This window comes from Prunus mume, linkage group LG4 (genome assembly GCF_029339155.1).
Source record: "Prunus mume cultivar Tortuosa linkage group LG4, ASM2933915v1, whole genome shotgun sequence".
Lineage (NCBI taxonomy): Eukaryota > Viridiplantae > Streptophyta > Magnoliopsida > Rosales > Rosaceae > Prunus > Prunus mume.
In genome coordinates this window covers 19,206,310-19,222,170 of record NC_142701.1, presented here as the reverse complement: position 1 = coordinate 19,222,170, position 15,861 = coordinate 19,206,310, and the positions used below count along the sequence as shown (strand labels likewise).

The following is a 15,861-nucleotide window of genomic DNA, read 5'->3' as shown; positions in this document are numbered from 1 at the left end:
CCCTTTCACCTCTGCAAGTTGCAAAAGTGTTCCAAAAGTTTCTGTTTGTTGGCTTGTGCCGACGTAACTGACTAGGTGAGGCTTCATCGCCTCTTGTGCCGGCACACCACTTTATAATATTTTGAAATCTGAATTATAGTTTCTCATCTGAAAAATGGGTTCATATCAAAGTGGTAACCTGGTGGCAGGCATTTTCTTGATGCATTTCATATCAAGTACTGCCTTCAAAACACATACTTCTCTACCTCTTAAAAAGAAGAAAACATAAACATAACACAAATACATACCATCAGCAACGTGAAACTGAAGGAATTATATCAAAACTCCTTTGCCATGAAACTTAGTCCATTTGGTTAAAAGCGTACAAGGCCTTGGCCCCGACATATACACAACCAGCAAACCTTGCCCCAACCTCTCCCAATCCCCACCCCAGACCAAAACAAAAGAAAAACAGAAAAAAGAAGCAGAGGCCATCCAGTGTCATGACAAACAATATGCAATGGGGAAGCATCATGCCCATCAGACTATGTACTCAACCAACAGAGGATATGCCTGCTTAAATTGTGTTTGCAACAACCAATGCCTGTATCATGCCAACGGCATTCATAGAACCTGCCAAATGCATTGTTGTACAAGAGAGACTTAGAAAACTTCTAACCATAGCTAGACAGTGACACAGCTAGCACGCATAACACAAGTAGTTAACCTACCACTTGAATCATTTAGTTTCAACCAAACCCACAAGTTTCAGAATAGGCCTTCAAAAGTTAAGATCTGAAGTTCCACCATCCATCAACCAAACCATTCAAGAAAACTCCAAACTTACCTGAACACAAACAAAACTGCCGGAAGCATAACTTCAAGGAAATTTGCACTTGAATTCTGAGTCAACCAAAAATTGCCAAAAACAGCAAATCTTCGAAGCATGGAATTTAATTAATAAAATACAATCATGTGTCTAATAAAGCTCAAACATGAACACCACCAAGCACACAGCTTACACAGTAGTAGCTACTCTGGAAACAGATTCCTCCAATATACTAGAATTCCCCCAAAGTGTGTTGTCACATTGAGCTTCAATCACACATCCTGCTCTATTAGCATAACATACGCATTCTGCTCACATGGTACTATAAATAACTTTGAAATATGTGTGTGGGTGTGTGGGTGTGTGGGTGTGTGGGTGTGTGGGTGTGTGTTCGTGTTATATGTGAATAAACAAATTCTCACTTTAATCAAAACTAATTTCAGACTCGTAGTCCTCAATAATTTATTTTGACGCAGATAGAATTCACACACAACAGATGTTGTAAACCAAAAAGGTAATACGAATGATACAGAAGTAAAATCATAAATGCCTGCAATCAGATGATACAACAATCAGCTAGATCACAGAGTGGTTAAGTTTTCCATAATCAACATCATCTGAATTAAAACCACAAAGTAATTCAACTACATAACTGACAAGCATAAGTAATAAACACTAGTACATTGGCAATATTGAAGTCATGGCTTCATATCCTAAATGTGTATCAGGAAAAACAGCAACATGGGAAATGCTGGATATATAGGTTCTAGGGAAGCTTGGGAATTTTGGTTTCTTGGACATTTAAGTAGAAGCGTCAAGGTGGGCCATGACTATGTCATATGCTGGTTCATCTTCCGGTTTAGGCAGACAGTAGGCTGGCTTCAGGCTTCATAGAACTCAGCTGTTTTGATGGGATGGGAAAGGCAAAAAAGGGAAAACAAGAGCATCAGCATTTTATATACAGGGAGATTGGATAGGTTACGATATCAAATGACTGGCCAAGGGTAATGCCAGTTATAAACAGACAAGAAAATCTCAAAAGACAACCATAGTCTACCTGCTGGTACCATCATCAAATATTAGTAACCATAGTTTCTCCTCCGAGAAACAGGGTTCTGGCTAGATAACCTGATATCATAAGCTTCAAATCAGGATTAATGCGTTTCAAGATTGGTATTCACGGGAAAAAAATGACCTGTTACTTAATTAATAAAACCAACATCAGAAGCCTCCTGCTCATATGCATAAAACTGGATAACTCTATCTAGAGCTCTTTGTAACTGAGTTTCATGAATTGTTACTACAAAGTTTCAACATTCAATTTTTATGAATACTCAACAAGAGGTTTACACTAACGTGAAGTTGTCACCTAAAATTCGGTATAAAGCTAGCTAATCGATATACACTTGTGGCAAAATAGCAAAAGAACAGGAAAATGCAGATAAAAAAGGAAGGAGAGGAGTTGAAATTAAGAACGGGCAAGCCAAGATAGAGAAGGCCATGGAAGAAAAGTTTTACCCAGAACTACCACTCCGTCCGGAAGAATAAGCTCCATAGGCTCCATAAGCGCTGCCGCTACCACCAATCTACATATGGTATGAAGAAAAATTGTGAAGGAACAAATGAAGATATAGGTGGCAATATTAAAAAAAGAATAACAAACAGAATCTAATGAAAGATGGATCTAAGTAAAGAAGCAAACCTTCAAGCAAGTATTCATTCACCTTAATTTTTAAAAGAATGATCTAGAAATAGCAGTAAAAAGATACCTGTGAACCACCATAACTTCCATAACTGTCATTTGTTGCAAAATCACTTGAGCCACCATAGCCGGCAGCGTAAGAATGCCCACGCCCATGTCTTTTACCATCTCTACTGTCATAATTTGGACCATCTGAACCATCTGCTGACACAGGAAGATAAGGCAAAACTGGCAGGAATGCAGACCCTGCACCTTCCCTGTCAAAAAGGTTTGCTCTTAATCGGGTAACTACTTGTATAAGAGCGTCCTTAGCAATATCAAGATCTCCAGAAATCTGTGGAATTAAAACACAAGATTGTCAGTATTCGTATGATATCAGCTAAATCAAGGAAAACTCTAAATGCATTACCAAAACTAAAAATTATAAATGACACAAGAAAATACGATAGTCAGGAAAATTCTGAGCACACCTGCACCATCTCATCATCTTCAGATGCGATTTTGGGCAGACTTTCCTTAGAAAGTATGCGAATATTAGCTTTGGTAATTCTCCTCATCTCAGTTACAATCGCTCCTCCTTTACCAATTAAGCAGCCAATTCGTGATGTTGGAACAAGAAGGCGGGTTGTGAATGAGATAATTCCTGAATCTCTTTCTACTTTCTCACTGCATCTGGGTTGCAAACGCACTGCTGCTTCTACAGTTGCCGAGTATGGGTCTTCAAAGAACTGAAATAGTACATGTTAAAAACAAATAACAAATAACAAAACGATGATGTAAAATCTTCCATTGATACAACTTGAAACACAAAACAAATGGAGTAGTACTTCACCTCCTTTGCTGATACAGTAATTAAGCAATCATCTCCTTCAGATGTTGAACTATCAACTTTAATGACAGCCCCAGAATCCTGTCTGATTTGATTAATTATGACACCACCCTTCCCAATCACACCTCCAATATTAGCAGTTGGACAAACCAAGCGAATAGAAAATTCTTTTGAAGAAGCATCATCTCTTGGAGCCGAGTACAAAGAGCGTGACCAGTCTCCAACATCACCTTTATACCCTCCATAAGGACCCATCAGTGGAGCTATTCCCACTATTGGTGGACCACCAGATGGACCCATGAGCGAACCACCAGAAGTGTACATAGGCACCGCAGATGTAAGCAAATGCTGAGATCGTGATGGGTTATCATGAAGGCGAGATGCTATTTGAAAAAGAGCCTTCTTAACAAGAGGAGCCTCCCCAGATATCTGAAGCCACAAACAATAACAAATTGATATGAATATGTACAACAAAGATAAACAACTCCACAGATATATACTGGACAATTGTATGTCTCCAGATCCAACAAAGCATATTAGCATGTTCCAGAAAAGTGCTGACCATTTATCAAGGGGGAAAGACCAAAGATTATACACAACCTACATACTATATAGAGCTGTCCACCAAAATGCATACCAAGGTTCATAACTTGCCAGCATGCAAATTTGATATAATGTTAAGGGTCCAAAGAACGGAATCACGGATAATTAACATAAAATATGGTAATATCTAGACCAAATCAGAAATGCCGAACTTGCTTTCAAAAAATGCAGAGCAGCGCTGCTCTCTTCAGCTAAAATATGCCAAAATACTAGCAAGTAATTACCCATTACAAATGACGTATACATGTACAAGCCTAACGAGGCAAAATTCAAAAGTTCAATCAATGTACCTGTACAAGCTCATCCGAGTTCAAGGCACAAGCAGGCAAATGGTCGTCCTTAAGAATGCGAATCTGGGCACCCGTTTCACTACGAATGTTCTGAACTATCTGCCCACCTTTGCCAATAATGCAACCAATCTGATCGGACGGCACAAGAAGCCGAGCAATAACATGGTGGCTTCCACCGTCCGCGTCCTCATCGTTATGCAGGTCCTCAGCTATGACCCTCTCATGGACCCTGAACAACGCGTCCTGAGCAGGAGCAACATAAGCACCACCATCTTCAAACCCATTTGTCTCGTCGCTGGCGCTGTACACAGTAACAACTCGCTCCTCGCAACCCGGCACCGTTTCGCCGATTCTAATCTTGGACTTTGTGTCCACCCTCAGCTGCTTCACAATCTCTCCTCCTCTCCCGATTATGCTACCAATCTTCTTCACCGGGCACAAGTACCGATACACGGTGTCCTCCGCATCGATGATAAATTGCTCTCTTTCTTCACCTGGATTTCTCCTTTTGTTTCCTCCTCCTCCGTTATCGGCGTAATCCGACTGAGAATGAGAGCGCTTTCCATAACTGTTCCTCTGACCTGCCATACTTGATCTGCTTCGGAATCAAACAATCAACAACGAAATCAGTGAAAATACCTAAATCGGGAAAATGAGTACCATTGTGCACAAACAGATATAAATATAGGAGTGGGTGAAGGTGCAGAAGAAGAAGAAGATTGAGTACCTTTTGAATTGAGAGAGATGACGATGGGACTGCGATATTATGGTGTCTCTGCAATTTAGATTCTTGGATTTCTAGGGTTTTGACCACCCTTTCTTTTGTTTTTGTTTTATTGACACCCTTTCTTTTGTTTTTTATTTTTTTAATTTTTTTTATTTTAAAATCTATTTATATATAAAACAAAATGTAGAGAATAGGTCCAATTTGGTCTGTTCTCACCTAAAATCAGAATCGGTATTGTTCATTCGGTTTGGTCTGATTTAATTTTCACCTACCGTGATTGAGAGAACCGAACCAATCCAAACTACCTAGGACCGGTTTAGTTTTTCAATTTTCCAGAGTAGTTTTGAATTCGCCGCAAAGACCTAAATTTGTAGACAAGATAAGAAATTTGTCGGGAAAAGTCTAACCCAACGAATATTTATCAGGAAAGATAAGCTTTTCCCGAGAAAGGTCTAACCCGACGAATATTTGTATGAAAGACCTGCATGATTTGAAGAGAAACACTTTTTTATTTTGTAGAGGTACTTTTGGTCACCAATTCTTCCCATAATTTTGTTAATTTTTCATGTTGGATTGAGTTCTTATAAATCCCTACATTTGTAGTTTGGGCGGTAATTCTTTCTTGTTCAGATTCTCCTTGTACCCTCGCTAATTGTTTCTTGCATCTCTTTTTGATCTTCCTTCCACTTACGTGTCTCTGTTTTGATTTTCATTTGTTATGCTTTTAAGAGAAATTTATGTTTATATTGGATTGAGTTCTTAAGGCCCCTTCATCTTTTCTTTTGGTGTACAACAATAGGGTTTTGAAGTGTTATCGTATTAATGATTGAATAACACAATAAAAAGAAAAATTATAACAATTTAAGTCTCATCTAAACTAAAGATATGGAACATTCTCAACGACATATAAAACAATTGAACTTTCCTAATTACACAGTACATATCCAGGAATATAAAGTTAAATTTAAATTCCAAAATTGATGCAAAAATTATGGTTCAACAACTATTTAATAAGTAATAATTCGATGAGACAAATATTATAACTTTATAGTTTGTCGAATTTCGTCGGGAAATGTCTATCCCGACAACTATAAATTTAAGCTCAACAAAAGAATTTAGAATAATTAATTATATTTATTAAGTAATTTATTAAATTAATTAAAATATTTAAATTCTAATTATTCGCTAAATAAATAACAATTAAAATATAATTACTAATTGAAGTAATTAAATAAGCTAAGAAATTACTTAATTATAAATATTAAACTAAACAAATTAATTTTGTATAATAAAAAAATTAATAATAATTTAGTGAGCAATGATACTATTGAGACTAGAATAACTACACTCTTTTTTCATTTTCTACAATTGAATCCGAACTTTTCTAATGTTTCATTGCAATTGCATATGATGAACGATATGAATAAATAAGAAGAAACATCGAACCAGAGTCTTCTCGGCCTAAGGTAAACGAGGAAACTTGTGACCAAATGGATGATGTTGTTGCATAACACATTCGAATAATAAACATCGAACGTAGAATATTCTCGGCTGAAGGTAAATGAATTGGATGTTGATGTCGCGCTGAAGTTATTGGATGCAGATGCAACCACACCCCGTGAGATGATGAAGTAATTGGTGGTCAAATGGATGACATTGTTACATAATACATTTGAAGAAGAAACATCGAACGTATAGTATTTTCGGTTGAAGGTAAATAAATTGGATATAGATGTCGCGTCAGAGCTATTGAATGCAGATGTAACTCCAGCCGGCGAGATGATGAATGACCTGATGGCCAAAAGGACTACATTGTTGCAGAATATGTTTGAAGAAGAAACATCGAAAACAGAGTCTTCTCCACTGAATGTAAATGAATTTGATGTAGATGCAACCACATCAGACGAGATGACGAAGGAATTGAGGTCAAATGGACGATGTTGTTGCAAAATGCATTTGAAGAAGAAACATCGAACAAATAGTCTTCTCAGTCGAATGTAAATGAATTGGATGTAAATGCAATGGCGAAACTATTGGATGCAAATGAAACCGGACCTGGAAAGATGACAAAAGAACTCGTTGCCAAAGACACAACATTGTTGCAAAACACATTTGAATAAGAAACATTGAAGATAGAGTTTCCTCGGTCAAAGGTAAATGAATTGGATGCAGAGATTTGAGGGTTGGAAGAAAGGTTTTCTATCAAAGGGAGGGAGGTTAACATTAATTCAATCAATCCTTAGTAGCCTACCAATTTATTATTTATCATTGTTTAGAGTTCCAGTAAAGGTAGCTACAAGGTTGGAAAAGTTGATTATAGATTTTTTTTTTTTTTTTTTTTAGGACAGGGTGGGAAAAGGTAATAAGGATCACCTTCTTAATTGGGAAAATGTCATAAGATGTAAAGAAGAAGGATGAATGTGTAACATCTTGTCCCGAAAATTTTATTTTATTTCCAAAATTTTAACATAATTGGACGAATATGGTTTTTAAGTGGTTTAGGGGTCACTTTGTGTTTGGGATTGATTTTGAAAATTTTCTTCGCTTTATTGTAGAGGGCTCGCTATTACGAGTTAATAGACACATAGTGGGCACGAATCGGAGTTTTAACAAGAAATTTTGTATTCAACAAACAAAAAGGACAAATTTATAATTTTAGAAAAGTTTATTTTTAAAACCCAAAATTTTGGCATTCCTTCATACTTCTCTCATTTCTCCCAATCTATCTTCCAAGAAACGGCGCATCGCGCCTATTCTACTTCCCGGTGGTGCAACGCATCCGTCCAGTCACGGCTGTTGATGCCACTAATCAGGAAATGTTCACCGTCGACCGGCAAGTGTGTCAAGCCCAAACCTCGACCCCATCAACCAGTCATGACAGTGAATCGAGTTTCAGAAGGCCGACGATCTCCAATTTTTTGATGCGTTTCGCAACTCGACAACCGTTGCCATTGATCCAGGTATAGATCTTCATCCTTTCCTCATGCTTTAGCTGATGGTATACATGGTTGTTGTCGATTTGGTTTGTCATGGCTTAGATATAGACACCCGTGGTGATGTCCATTTTGAGTGAGTTTTCAGGCAAATTTTGGCCACAGTGACCGCTCCAAGAGTAAAAGTTGTTCCAATTGAAGTGTTTGTGCTAGTGGTTTATTAGGTTGCCAGTGATTTGGACTTTTTCCTTGGAAAACTCTTCAAGCCACATGTTACAACCGGCGAGTGATGGCCACTTTGTCTTGAAATTCTCCCATTATTGCCTTAAGCAAGACGATATGCTCGGATTGGCGAGATTCTGTTGTTTGTTCGACAATCAAAGTTTTGCCTATTATGTATCGTTTGATAGGAAATGATCGGACTGTCGGATCGGTCCCATCTTGGATTATGTTGTTTCGCATACCACTAGGTCATGTAGGAACTTACGGATCTATAATAGGACGCTCATATCTTCCGGATTGATGATAGTAGGTTTAGATTTATCGACGTCGTTTCAATCGTCAGATCGTGATGAAACTTTTGGGATGTAATTAGTGGACCTTAATGGACCTGTTGGAACATTTAGATTAGAGATCAGAAGCCTTGGGCCCCATGGGCCCAGTTGACCTAGAAGGTGAGCCTTGCCGGCTCGGCCTGGACTAATTGATTTGGAAGTGTTCGTGATTAGACATCTATTTTCGAAGGATTTTAATAATGGACTTGTTTAAGAGCACTATAACTTGTGCTTGTATTGAAAGTGCATGATTTTGATTAGGTTTATGTTTTGGTTTGGGAGACGTTTTGGAATGCTTATGAATTTATTGGGAAACATTTATGATTAAATTGTTTGCTCTTATTTCTATATTTTGTATTCTTGTTTCAGTGAGAATTTTTTTGAGATGCTTAAGGCTTTGTGTATGGTGTTTTGATTTAAGATTTGAAATGCTTACAAGCTTTTATTTGATCATTATTCGTTTCATGCACGATTTTATATAAGGTTTAGATGTGTTCTTGTTTATGGCTTATGAAGTGGGTTAAAAATATTTTATTTTGCTACCAATAAGCTTTATTTTTGGGGGGGTTTACGTAAGTATCATTGGAAAGCTTTGTTGCTTCTTGTTATGATTTCAAGGGTTATTGAAACTACATTTGAATTTATATTTGAGATTTGATTTGAGATATGACCTATAAATGCTTTTTTGTTGATTAATTAAGATCCGTGATTTTCATATTTCATTTATGGTATTGGATTTGAATAAGAGTTGATTTCATACCATGAACATTATGCAAATCTATAAATGGCTTGAGTAGCCAGTTTCATTTGAGTAAGAAATTATGGAATTTAAGGTTTAGGGTAACAGTTTTCAAACCCACCATAATTACCCTTCGTAGTGGTCTTTGGACATGATTATCCTACCTCAGTTGTCTTCAGATTAATCTATACGAGTACGACAAGCCCTCACGTGATTCGGGGACACTCAACACGTGTGGTTGCCAAGATATGCCTGCAGAGACATCGAGGCGTTCTTCTTGTGTTGTTGCCAGGATTTGCCTCACATGAGAATATGTTCTGCATGTCTAGTGTTAGGATATTGCATGCACGTTCATTGTCTACACAAGCGTACGACTAGTTGCCTTCGAATATACAGTTGCCTTTGGATAATGAGATGTCCTTGGACATGGTTAGCTTACTTATGTTGCCTTCGATTTAGTCTAAGCGCGTATGACATGCCCACACATGCATCGGGGACGCTCGACTCTTGTGGGTGCCAGGATATGTCCCCACATGTTATGTACACGTCTAGTTGCGAGGATATGCATGCACAAACATCGAAGGGTTCTTATTGTGCGGTTGCCATGATTTGCATGTATATGTGGATTTGTTCTTCACGTGCAGTTGACAGGATAATTACAGCAACAATGTTCATTTTGTATGCCAGGGTTGGCTAGGTCTTAGGTACTTATTGGTGAGGGTTTTATGCATATTTTCAGAATTGTGAGACAATGGATTTGGATTTTCCAAGTTTAAAGAATTTTATATGAATCATAATTGTTGTCTTATGTCATGATTTCGTTCTTACCTATAGAGTATTGAAGTAGGTCTGGTTTAACCCATTTATATTGATATAAAGGTTTTCTCGTGGCTAGAGTTGTTTTACTAATTTTCTTGTTTTACAACTTATCGGTTTTGATTCAAATTCTCTATACATATGTAATGGTTTGAAGAGTTGTCTTGTAACCAATATCATTTGTTGAAGTTTCGGCTGATTGGTTGGAGTTTGGTTTTAGAAAAATTGGTAGGAGTTTTTAGTTCATATGAGTATACTTCATATATAACCAGAATTCTTATCACTCATGGAATTTAAGAATGTTTTTATATAATGTTTCAAGAACTATGTGTGGCTTGATCCACCGAGAAAGGTATGTAGGCAACCTAGGGTGACCTAGGTGCAGTCGCAAGGTTAAACACTTTACGTTATGTTCTTTTACGTCATGAATAGTTGTTGTTATTTGATTATGTGGTTTATTTTATTGGATTGAGTATTGGTTAATTGTGTGTTGAATTCCGATGCTTGTTAATGGACATGTTATGATTGTGAAAGAGAGGTGTGAGGCCCATTAGAACTGTTGCTAGTGTGTGGTTAACTTATATCTTGTGCATCTTGAATGCTTGGGGTGTAAACTATGTTTCTTTGCTGGTGGATTTTGGGTATAGAGCCATTTTCAGGGGAGATTCTACCGATTTTCTAGTAAAAGTCCAACCCTAAGATTGTATTGGAATTAAGGCAAGAATGTCATTTTAGTAATTTGAGTCAGACACCTGTAAGATGTTGGACAAGCCCATGGTCCATCGCGGATTCCAAAGTAGGATTTGGGGCTAGTCTTGTCAGGTTAGATACTTAGGACTTCAAATTTTGCCGAGACTGTCTATTCTGGCAAACATTTGTCAACACATGTCCATTTCGACAAAAATTCGCCTCTCAACAAAATTTCGTCGGGTTCTCGGGGTAGGTTTATCCCGACAGAATTCACCAAGATATTTATATCCTGGCGAATATTTGACGAAAAGATCTACTTTTATCGAGAAAGGTATATCGGGCAGCTTACAAAGTTTTTGTTTTTTTTTCCCACAATTGTATTTTGCTAGATCCCCATTTCAACAGTTTTTTTTTCTTTCTATTTAAATGGGCATCTAGTAAATTACAATTGTGAAAAATCTATTTTTTTTTTGCAAGTTCCCTAATAAAAGATGGACATCTAAAAAAAATACAATTATAAATATTTAAATTAAAAAAACTTTGTAAGTTGCGTTGCGCTTCATGAAATAAAGGGTGATAATTTTTTCACTTCTCTTTTATTCACATACACTTTCTTTTGTTTTCTTTTAATACTTTTTACTATAAGATAAAAGGAAGTATAAATGAACAAAAGTAGAGTGAAAACATACAATTTAAAAAAAATAAAATGTAAGTGGATAAAAGGAAGTGGAAAAATAAGTATCCTAAATTTCTCCCCGCACAAAAAAAGGGTGTCACGAGGACAAACAAACAATGACGCGGATCGCAGCCAAAGAAAAGTCTTTAGCAGGACAGATTTACCCTTCAATGATCAATAAAATCCTCATCCGACGTCCCACTTCCCACCCAACCCGATCGAGCCAAAGGCCTAACCCCACCTTCATGTCATTTATCCCCAAACCCACATTTTGACATAAAATCTCAAACAATTTCTCGGCGACCAAACACCCAATTTCTCTCCAGTCTCGAACCCAAACCCTAACCCCCAACCCCGAATATTGGCCACCCAATCTCAGCGCTATGTCGACCTCGGGGACGCCGCAGTTTCGGTACACGCAGACCCCGTCGAAGGTGCTTCACCTCCGGAACCTCCCATGGGAGTGCGCCGAAGAGGAGCTCATCGAGCTCTGCAAGCCGTTCGGCAAGATTGTCAACACCAAGTGCAATGTTGGAGCCAACCGCAACCAAGCCTTCGTAGAATTCGTAATTGAGTCTTACTTGTCGTCATTCCAATTTCATTATCCCATTAAATTTTTCGAGAATTTATGATAACCATTTTATCGGAAGTGGTATCTTATTTCTCATTTGTGCTTGTTGTTGTAGACATTAATTCAGCTGAAATTGGTTAGATATTTGAAAATAAATAATTGGGTGCTAGCATATCTATTTCGAGTTCTTGTCATATGTTGATGAAGGCAATAATTACTTTTCAGGCTGATCTAAACCAGGCCATAAATATGGTTTCATATTATGCTTCATCCTCAGAGCCTGCACAGGTCCGTGGTAAGACAGTTTACATTCAGTATTCAAATAGACACGAAATCGTCAACAACAAAAGTCCTGGAGATGTTCCCGGAAATGTCTTGTTGGTCACCATTGAGGGTGTTGAAGCTGGCGATGTGAGCATTGATGTTATTCACTTGGTAAGTGCGTTTGACCCACGGTTGTTACATATTGGCCCTGTCTTGTATATAATATATATTGCAAAAACCTTGTCTAAACCTAGCTGATCCATGTCTAGAGAAGCATGAATTGCTGGCTTGTTTTATAAGTCATGGGATTCTGGATAAACTTTCAAATTGAATTTGTGTAAAGCAGATTTTCGTTTTGTCCTTTTTATTGAAATCAGTTGAATCACAGATGGTGATGTCTCTTATTTAAATTCTTTTGTTGGAAGCAGTTTGGAATTATTATCATGTACGTCATACTCCTTTCTAAGGTCACGCATATATGCACAGGTGTCATTCTGCACTTATAACTCATCTGTTTGGAATTTTTTTGTTGTCCCATAATATTTTCGTCCGGGAGGGTTTCTGTTGTTGTCTTGTTTCTTTTTTAGTATCCATATGATATGTTAATGATGAACTGAAACATTTTTCAGGTGTTTTCTGCTTTTGGCTTTGTGCACAAGATTGCTACATTTGAAAAAGCAGCAGGCTTCCAGGTCTGTATTGGATCTTTCTTTGTGCTGCATACAACGTGTACTTTAGATATGTCATTTTTATCCTTTCGTTTTAATTTTGCAGGCATTGATTCAGTTCAATGATGCTGAAACTGCATCTTCGGCAAGGAATGCCTTGGACGGAAGAAGCATACCCAGGCATGTACTGTCCATATGTTCCCCATCCCCACCATCTTTTCCTCTTCCTCATTGAGTTCAGTACATTTGGAATAGTGTGTAGTGTTTCTAATTTTTGAAACCTGATGCTTTACATTCAGATATTTGCTTCCAGAGCATGTTGGTTCATGCCACTTACGTATTTCATATTCCGCACACACTGATTTGAACATCAAGTTCCAGTCTCACCGAAGCAGGTAATCAACAGACCCAATAGGTCAATATTCTGTTTCGTTTTTCTTTTTGGCTTTGTTCTTATGTGTCTCAATGTGTTTATTGCTAAACTCTTTAGCTGATTTTATTGCATGTTATATCAAGTGCTAATGGGTGCATGTGCTTTTTGTCATCTAGGGGTTAGTGAAGCCTGGTAGCCAGAACACAGATGTGTTGTCATGACCATTTAGTAATTCCTTGATCTTATATAGTGGCTTAATGTATTTATTAATTCCATTATAGTTAGAGTTGCTCATTTTACACTATTACACACTATACATTGTTATTTTGTGTTCATTTCATACAATTTTTTCTTCCCTGTTGGGATGGCTTCTCGTTCAGCATATTTTCAGTGTCATGTATTTGCACGCTTACTTTTCTTTATACTAAATGATTGGTTTTGGAAAAAGATACTGCTTGACATTAGCTGAGACATACATGACTAGATGCATAGTGCAAATGTTGTTTTAACTCTTCTCACGATAATTGATAATACCTAGAAAATACTCCTTGCTTTTACTTAAATTTTGCATTAATTTCTATTGGACGTGTGTTTATGGATGTGTTTCTATTTTGAGACAGTTTGTTAAACTCTCACATCAGTTTGTGCATGTAATTGTTGTATAATGTGTATGATTTTGATTTGCATTGATTCTGCAGGGACTATACAAATCCATACCTTCCTGTAAATCCTACTGCGATAGAGGGAATTATGCAGGTATGCTCTGGGCTTTTAGAACATTACTATAATATGTAGTGTTGAGTATTACTACCTAAGCCAAACATTGCTCTAATTAGCTGCTATCTCCAGCCTGCTGTAGGTCCTGATGGAAAGAAGAAAGAGCTTGAGAGTAATGTGCTTCTTGCTTCAATCGAAAATATGCAGTATGCTGTCACTGTGGATGTTCTTCACACGGTTAGGATTTATAACTTTTGTGCATTTGAAGTGCTCAATTTAATAAGATGTTATATATATATATATATATAAGTGAATTTAATAAGATGTTATATATATATATATATAAGTGCTGCTTTATATGTTATAGGTATTTTCTGCATTTGGCACTGTCCAGAAAATTGCTATATTTGAGAAGAATGGTCAAACACAGGCATTGGTTCAATACCCTGGTATTTACCCTCTCTATATGACCTATTGATTTGTCATGGATCTGTGAGAATTTGGCTGTCATTGATTTGTGAGTTGTTATTTCAGATGTCAATACCGCAGCAGTTGCAAGGGAAGCTTTAGAGGGACACTGCATATATGATGGTGGCTATTGTAAGCTTCATCTATCATACTCTCGTCATACTGATCTCAATGTAAAGGTATAAATATGTGCTTTTGAGTTAAAATGTTCATGAGAATAAAAATAAGACAGAAAATGTAAAGACATCCATAGAAGAAAAAGTGGATCTGTTCTTGGTCGAAAAACGATTTGGTCCTTAAATGTATGCTTCTTGACACCTAGTTTCCTATCTGATTATATGAATTCGTGCCTAAGAAATCGTGGATGAGAGTTTGAGATTTGTATTTATTCTTATTTGCAGGCTTTTAGTGACAAAAGTAGAGATTATACAATCCCAGAAGCTAGTTTGCTTGCGGCGCAGCAAGTTTCTGGTTACCCTGCTGCTCCAGCAGCTTGGCAGAATCCCCAGGCTGCTCCAATGTACCATGGGAACGAGTTCAGTGGTGCAGCTTCTATGCAGGCCCAAGGGCCTCCAGGGCAAGGGCCATCATGGGATCCAGCCATGCAGGCGGGCAGATCAACGTTTGTTTCAGTTCCGAGCACGTTTCCTGGTCAAACATTTCATGCATCCTCAGGTCCAGTATATTCCTCTGCAGCAATGCCGCCAGGTTCTTCACCTCTCCAAACAGGCCCAACTACTTCCTCCAGTATGGCTTCTAGGGGAATATCTCAGCCAGGTGGTCCGCCCAACTTGCGACCTGGGGGTGGTGCTTCACCTCCAGGAGTTGGACCTCCTGGTGCCTCACCATCCTACTATGGCCAATAAGATGCCTTTTCTTTTCTTTTCTTTAAACAAATGCTGGTTATTGCCAGTCTCATATTTTTGTTTTTTCGTTGGGATGGACGTCAAAAGATATTAAAACCCCAAATTCAATTTTCAGTGTCTTAAACTCAGTACTGCCCTGCTTTGATTGGAAATCTGATCTTGTGATTTTAGTTTGAATACGAAATATGTATTGTTTTGAGCTTAACAAAAAATTTTCAAGTCACATGTTATTGCATCCGCTTGAGCTCAATCACCCAACAATTCAAGCACAGTCACAATTGGCAATTGGGTATTGTATTTTCCCTTTTCTTTTTTCTTTTTCTTGGTACTAGTCAATCAAGGAGGACCCAAGTGAATATCTTTTCATAGGGTTCGGCTTTTGTCCACTACCATACCACTAGTCACTAGACTGCAAAAGCCTGAAATGAAAGGTCAATTCAATTCTGGGTTTGGCCTACTTGGTCTAAAACAAGAGGTTGTGAAGTAAAGGGCCCCTGTAACAAACAAACAGGGTTCAACTCTTCAACCTGCACGGTAGGACTAGGGACCCTTGATGGAGCTCTAAGC

General features: G+C 37.7%; 2 protein-coding genes across 10 annotated transcripts; one reads left to right on the top strand and one right to left on the bottom strand.

Annotated features, from left to right (window-relative positions):
* Positions 1-312: 312 nt before the first annotated feature.
* On the bottom strand, positions 313-5,101 carry LOC103330024 (RNA-binding KH domain-containing protein). 9 transcript variants are annotated; one of them, XR_016126017.1, is made up of 8 exons: positions 4,960-5,101; positions 4,233-4,827; positions 3,343-3,768; positions 2,981-3,238; positions 2,578-2,844; positions 2,327-2,394; positions 711-842; positions 313-612 (listed from the first exon to the last, which is right to left on the bottom strand). XR_016126017.1 is itself a non-coding variant. In XM_089050147.1 (8 exons), the coding sequence occupies exons 2-7, from the start codon at positions 4,818-4,820 to the stop codon at positions 1,888-1,890; spliced, it is 1,656 nt and encodes a 551-aa protein (XP_088906273.1). In that variant the 5' UTR covers positions 4,821-4,827; positions 4,960-5,101; the 3' UTR covers positions 726-826; positions 1,866-1,887. The 9 variants fall into 9 exon arrangements, 7 of the variants coding, with proteins under 7 accessions (XP_008230785.2, XP_008230786.2, XP_016649416.2 ...); XR_016126018.1 differs by having other exon boundaries at positions 4,233-4,830; positions 4,960-5,099; XM_089050147.1 differs by lacking the exon at positions 313-612 and adding an exon at positions 1,866-1,936 and having other exon boundaries at positions 726-826.
* A 6,453-nt stretch (positions 5,102-11,554) lies between these two features.
* On the top strand, positions 11,555-15,610 carry PTB1 (polypyrimidine tract-binding protein 1). The gene is made up of 10 exons (XM_008232560.3): positions 11,555-11,933; positions 12,164-12,373; positions 12,832-12,894; positions 12,977-13,050; positions 13,170-13,265; positions 13,942-13,999; positions 14,093-14,197; positions 14,328-14,409; positions 14,495-14,607; positions 14,830-15,610. Exons 1-10 carry the CDS (start codon positions 11,751-11,753, stop codon positions 15,292-15,294), a joined length of 1,449 nt encoding a protein of 482 aa, XP_008230782.2. The 5' UTR covers positions 11,555-11,750; the 3' UTR covers positions 15,295-15,610.
* Positions 15,611-15,861: the final 251 nt, after the last annotated feature.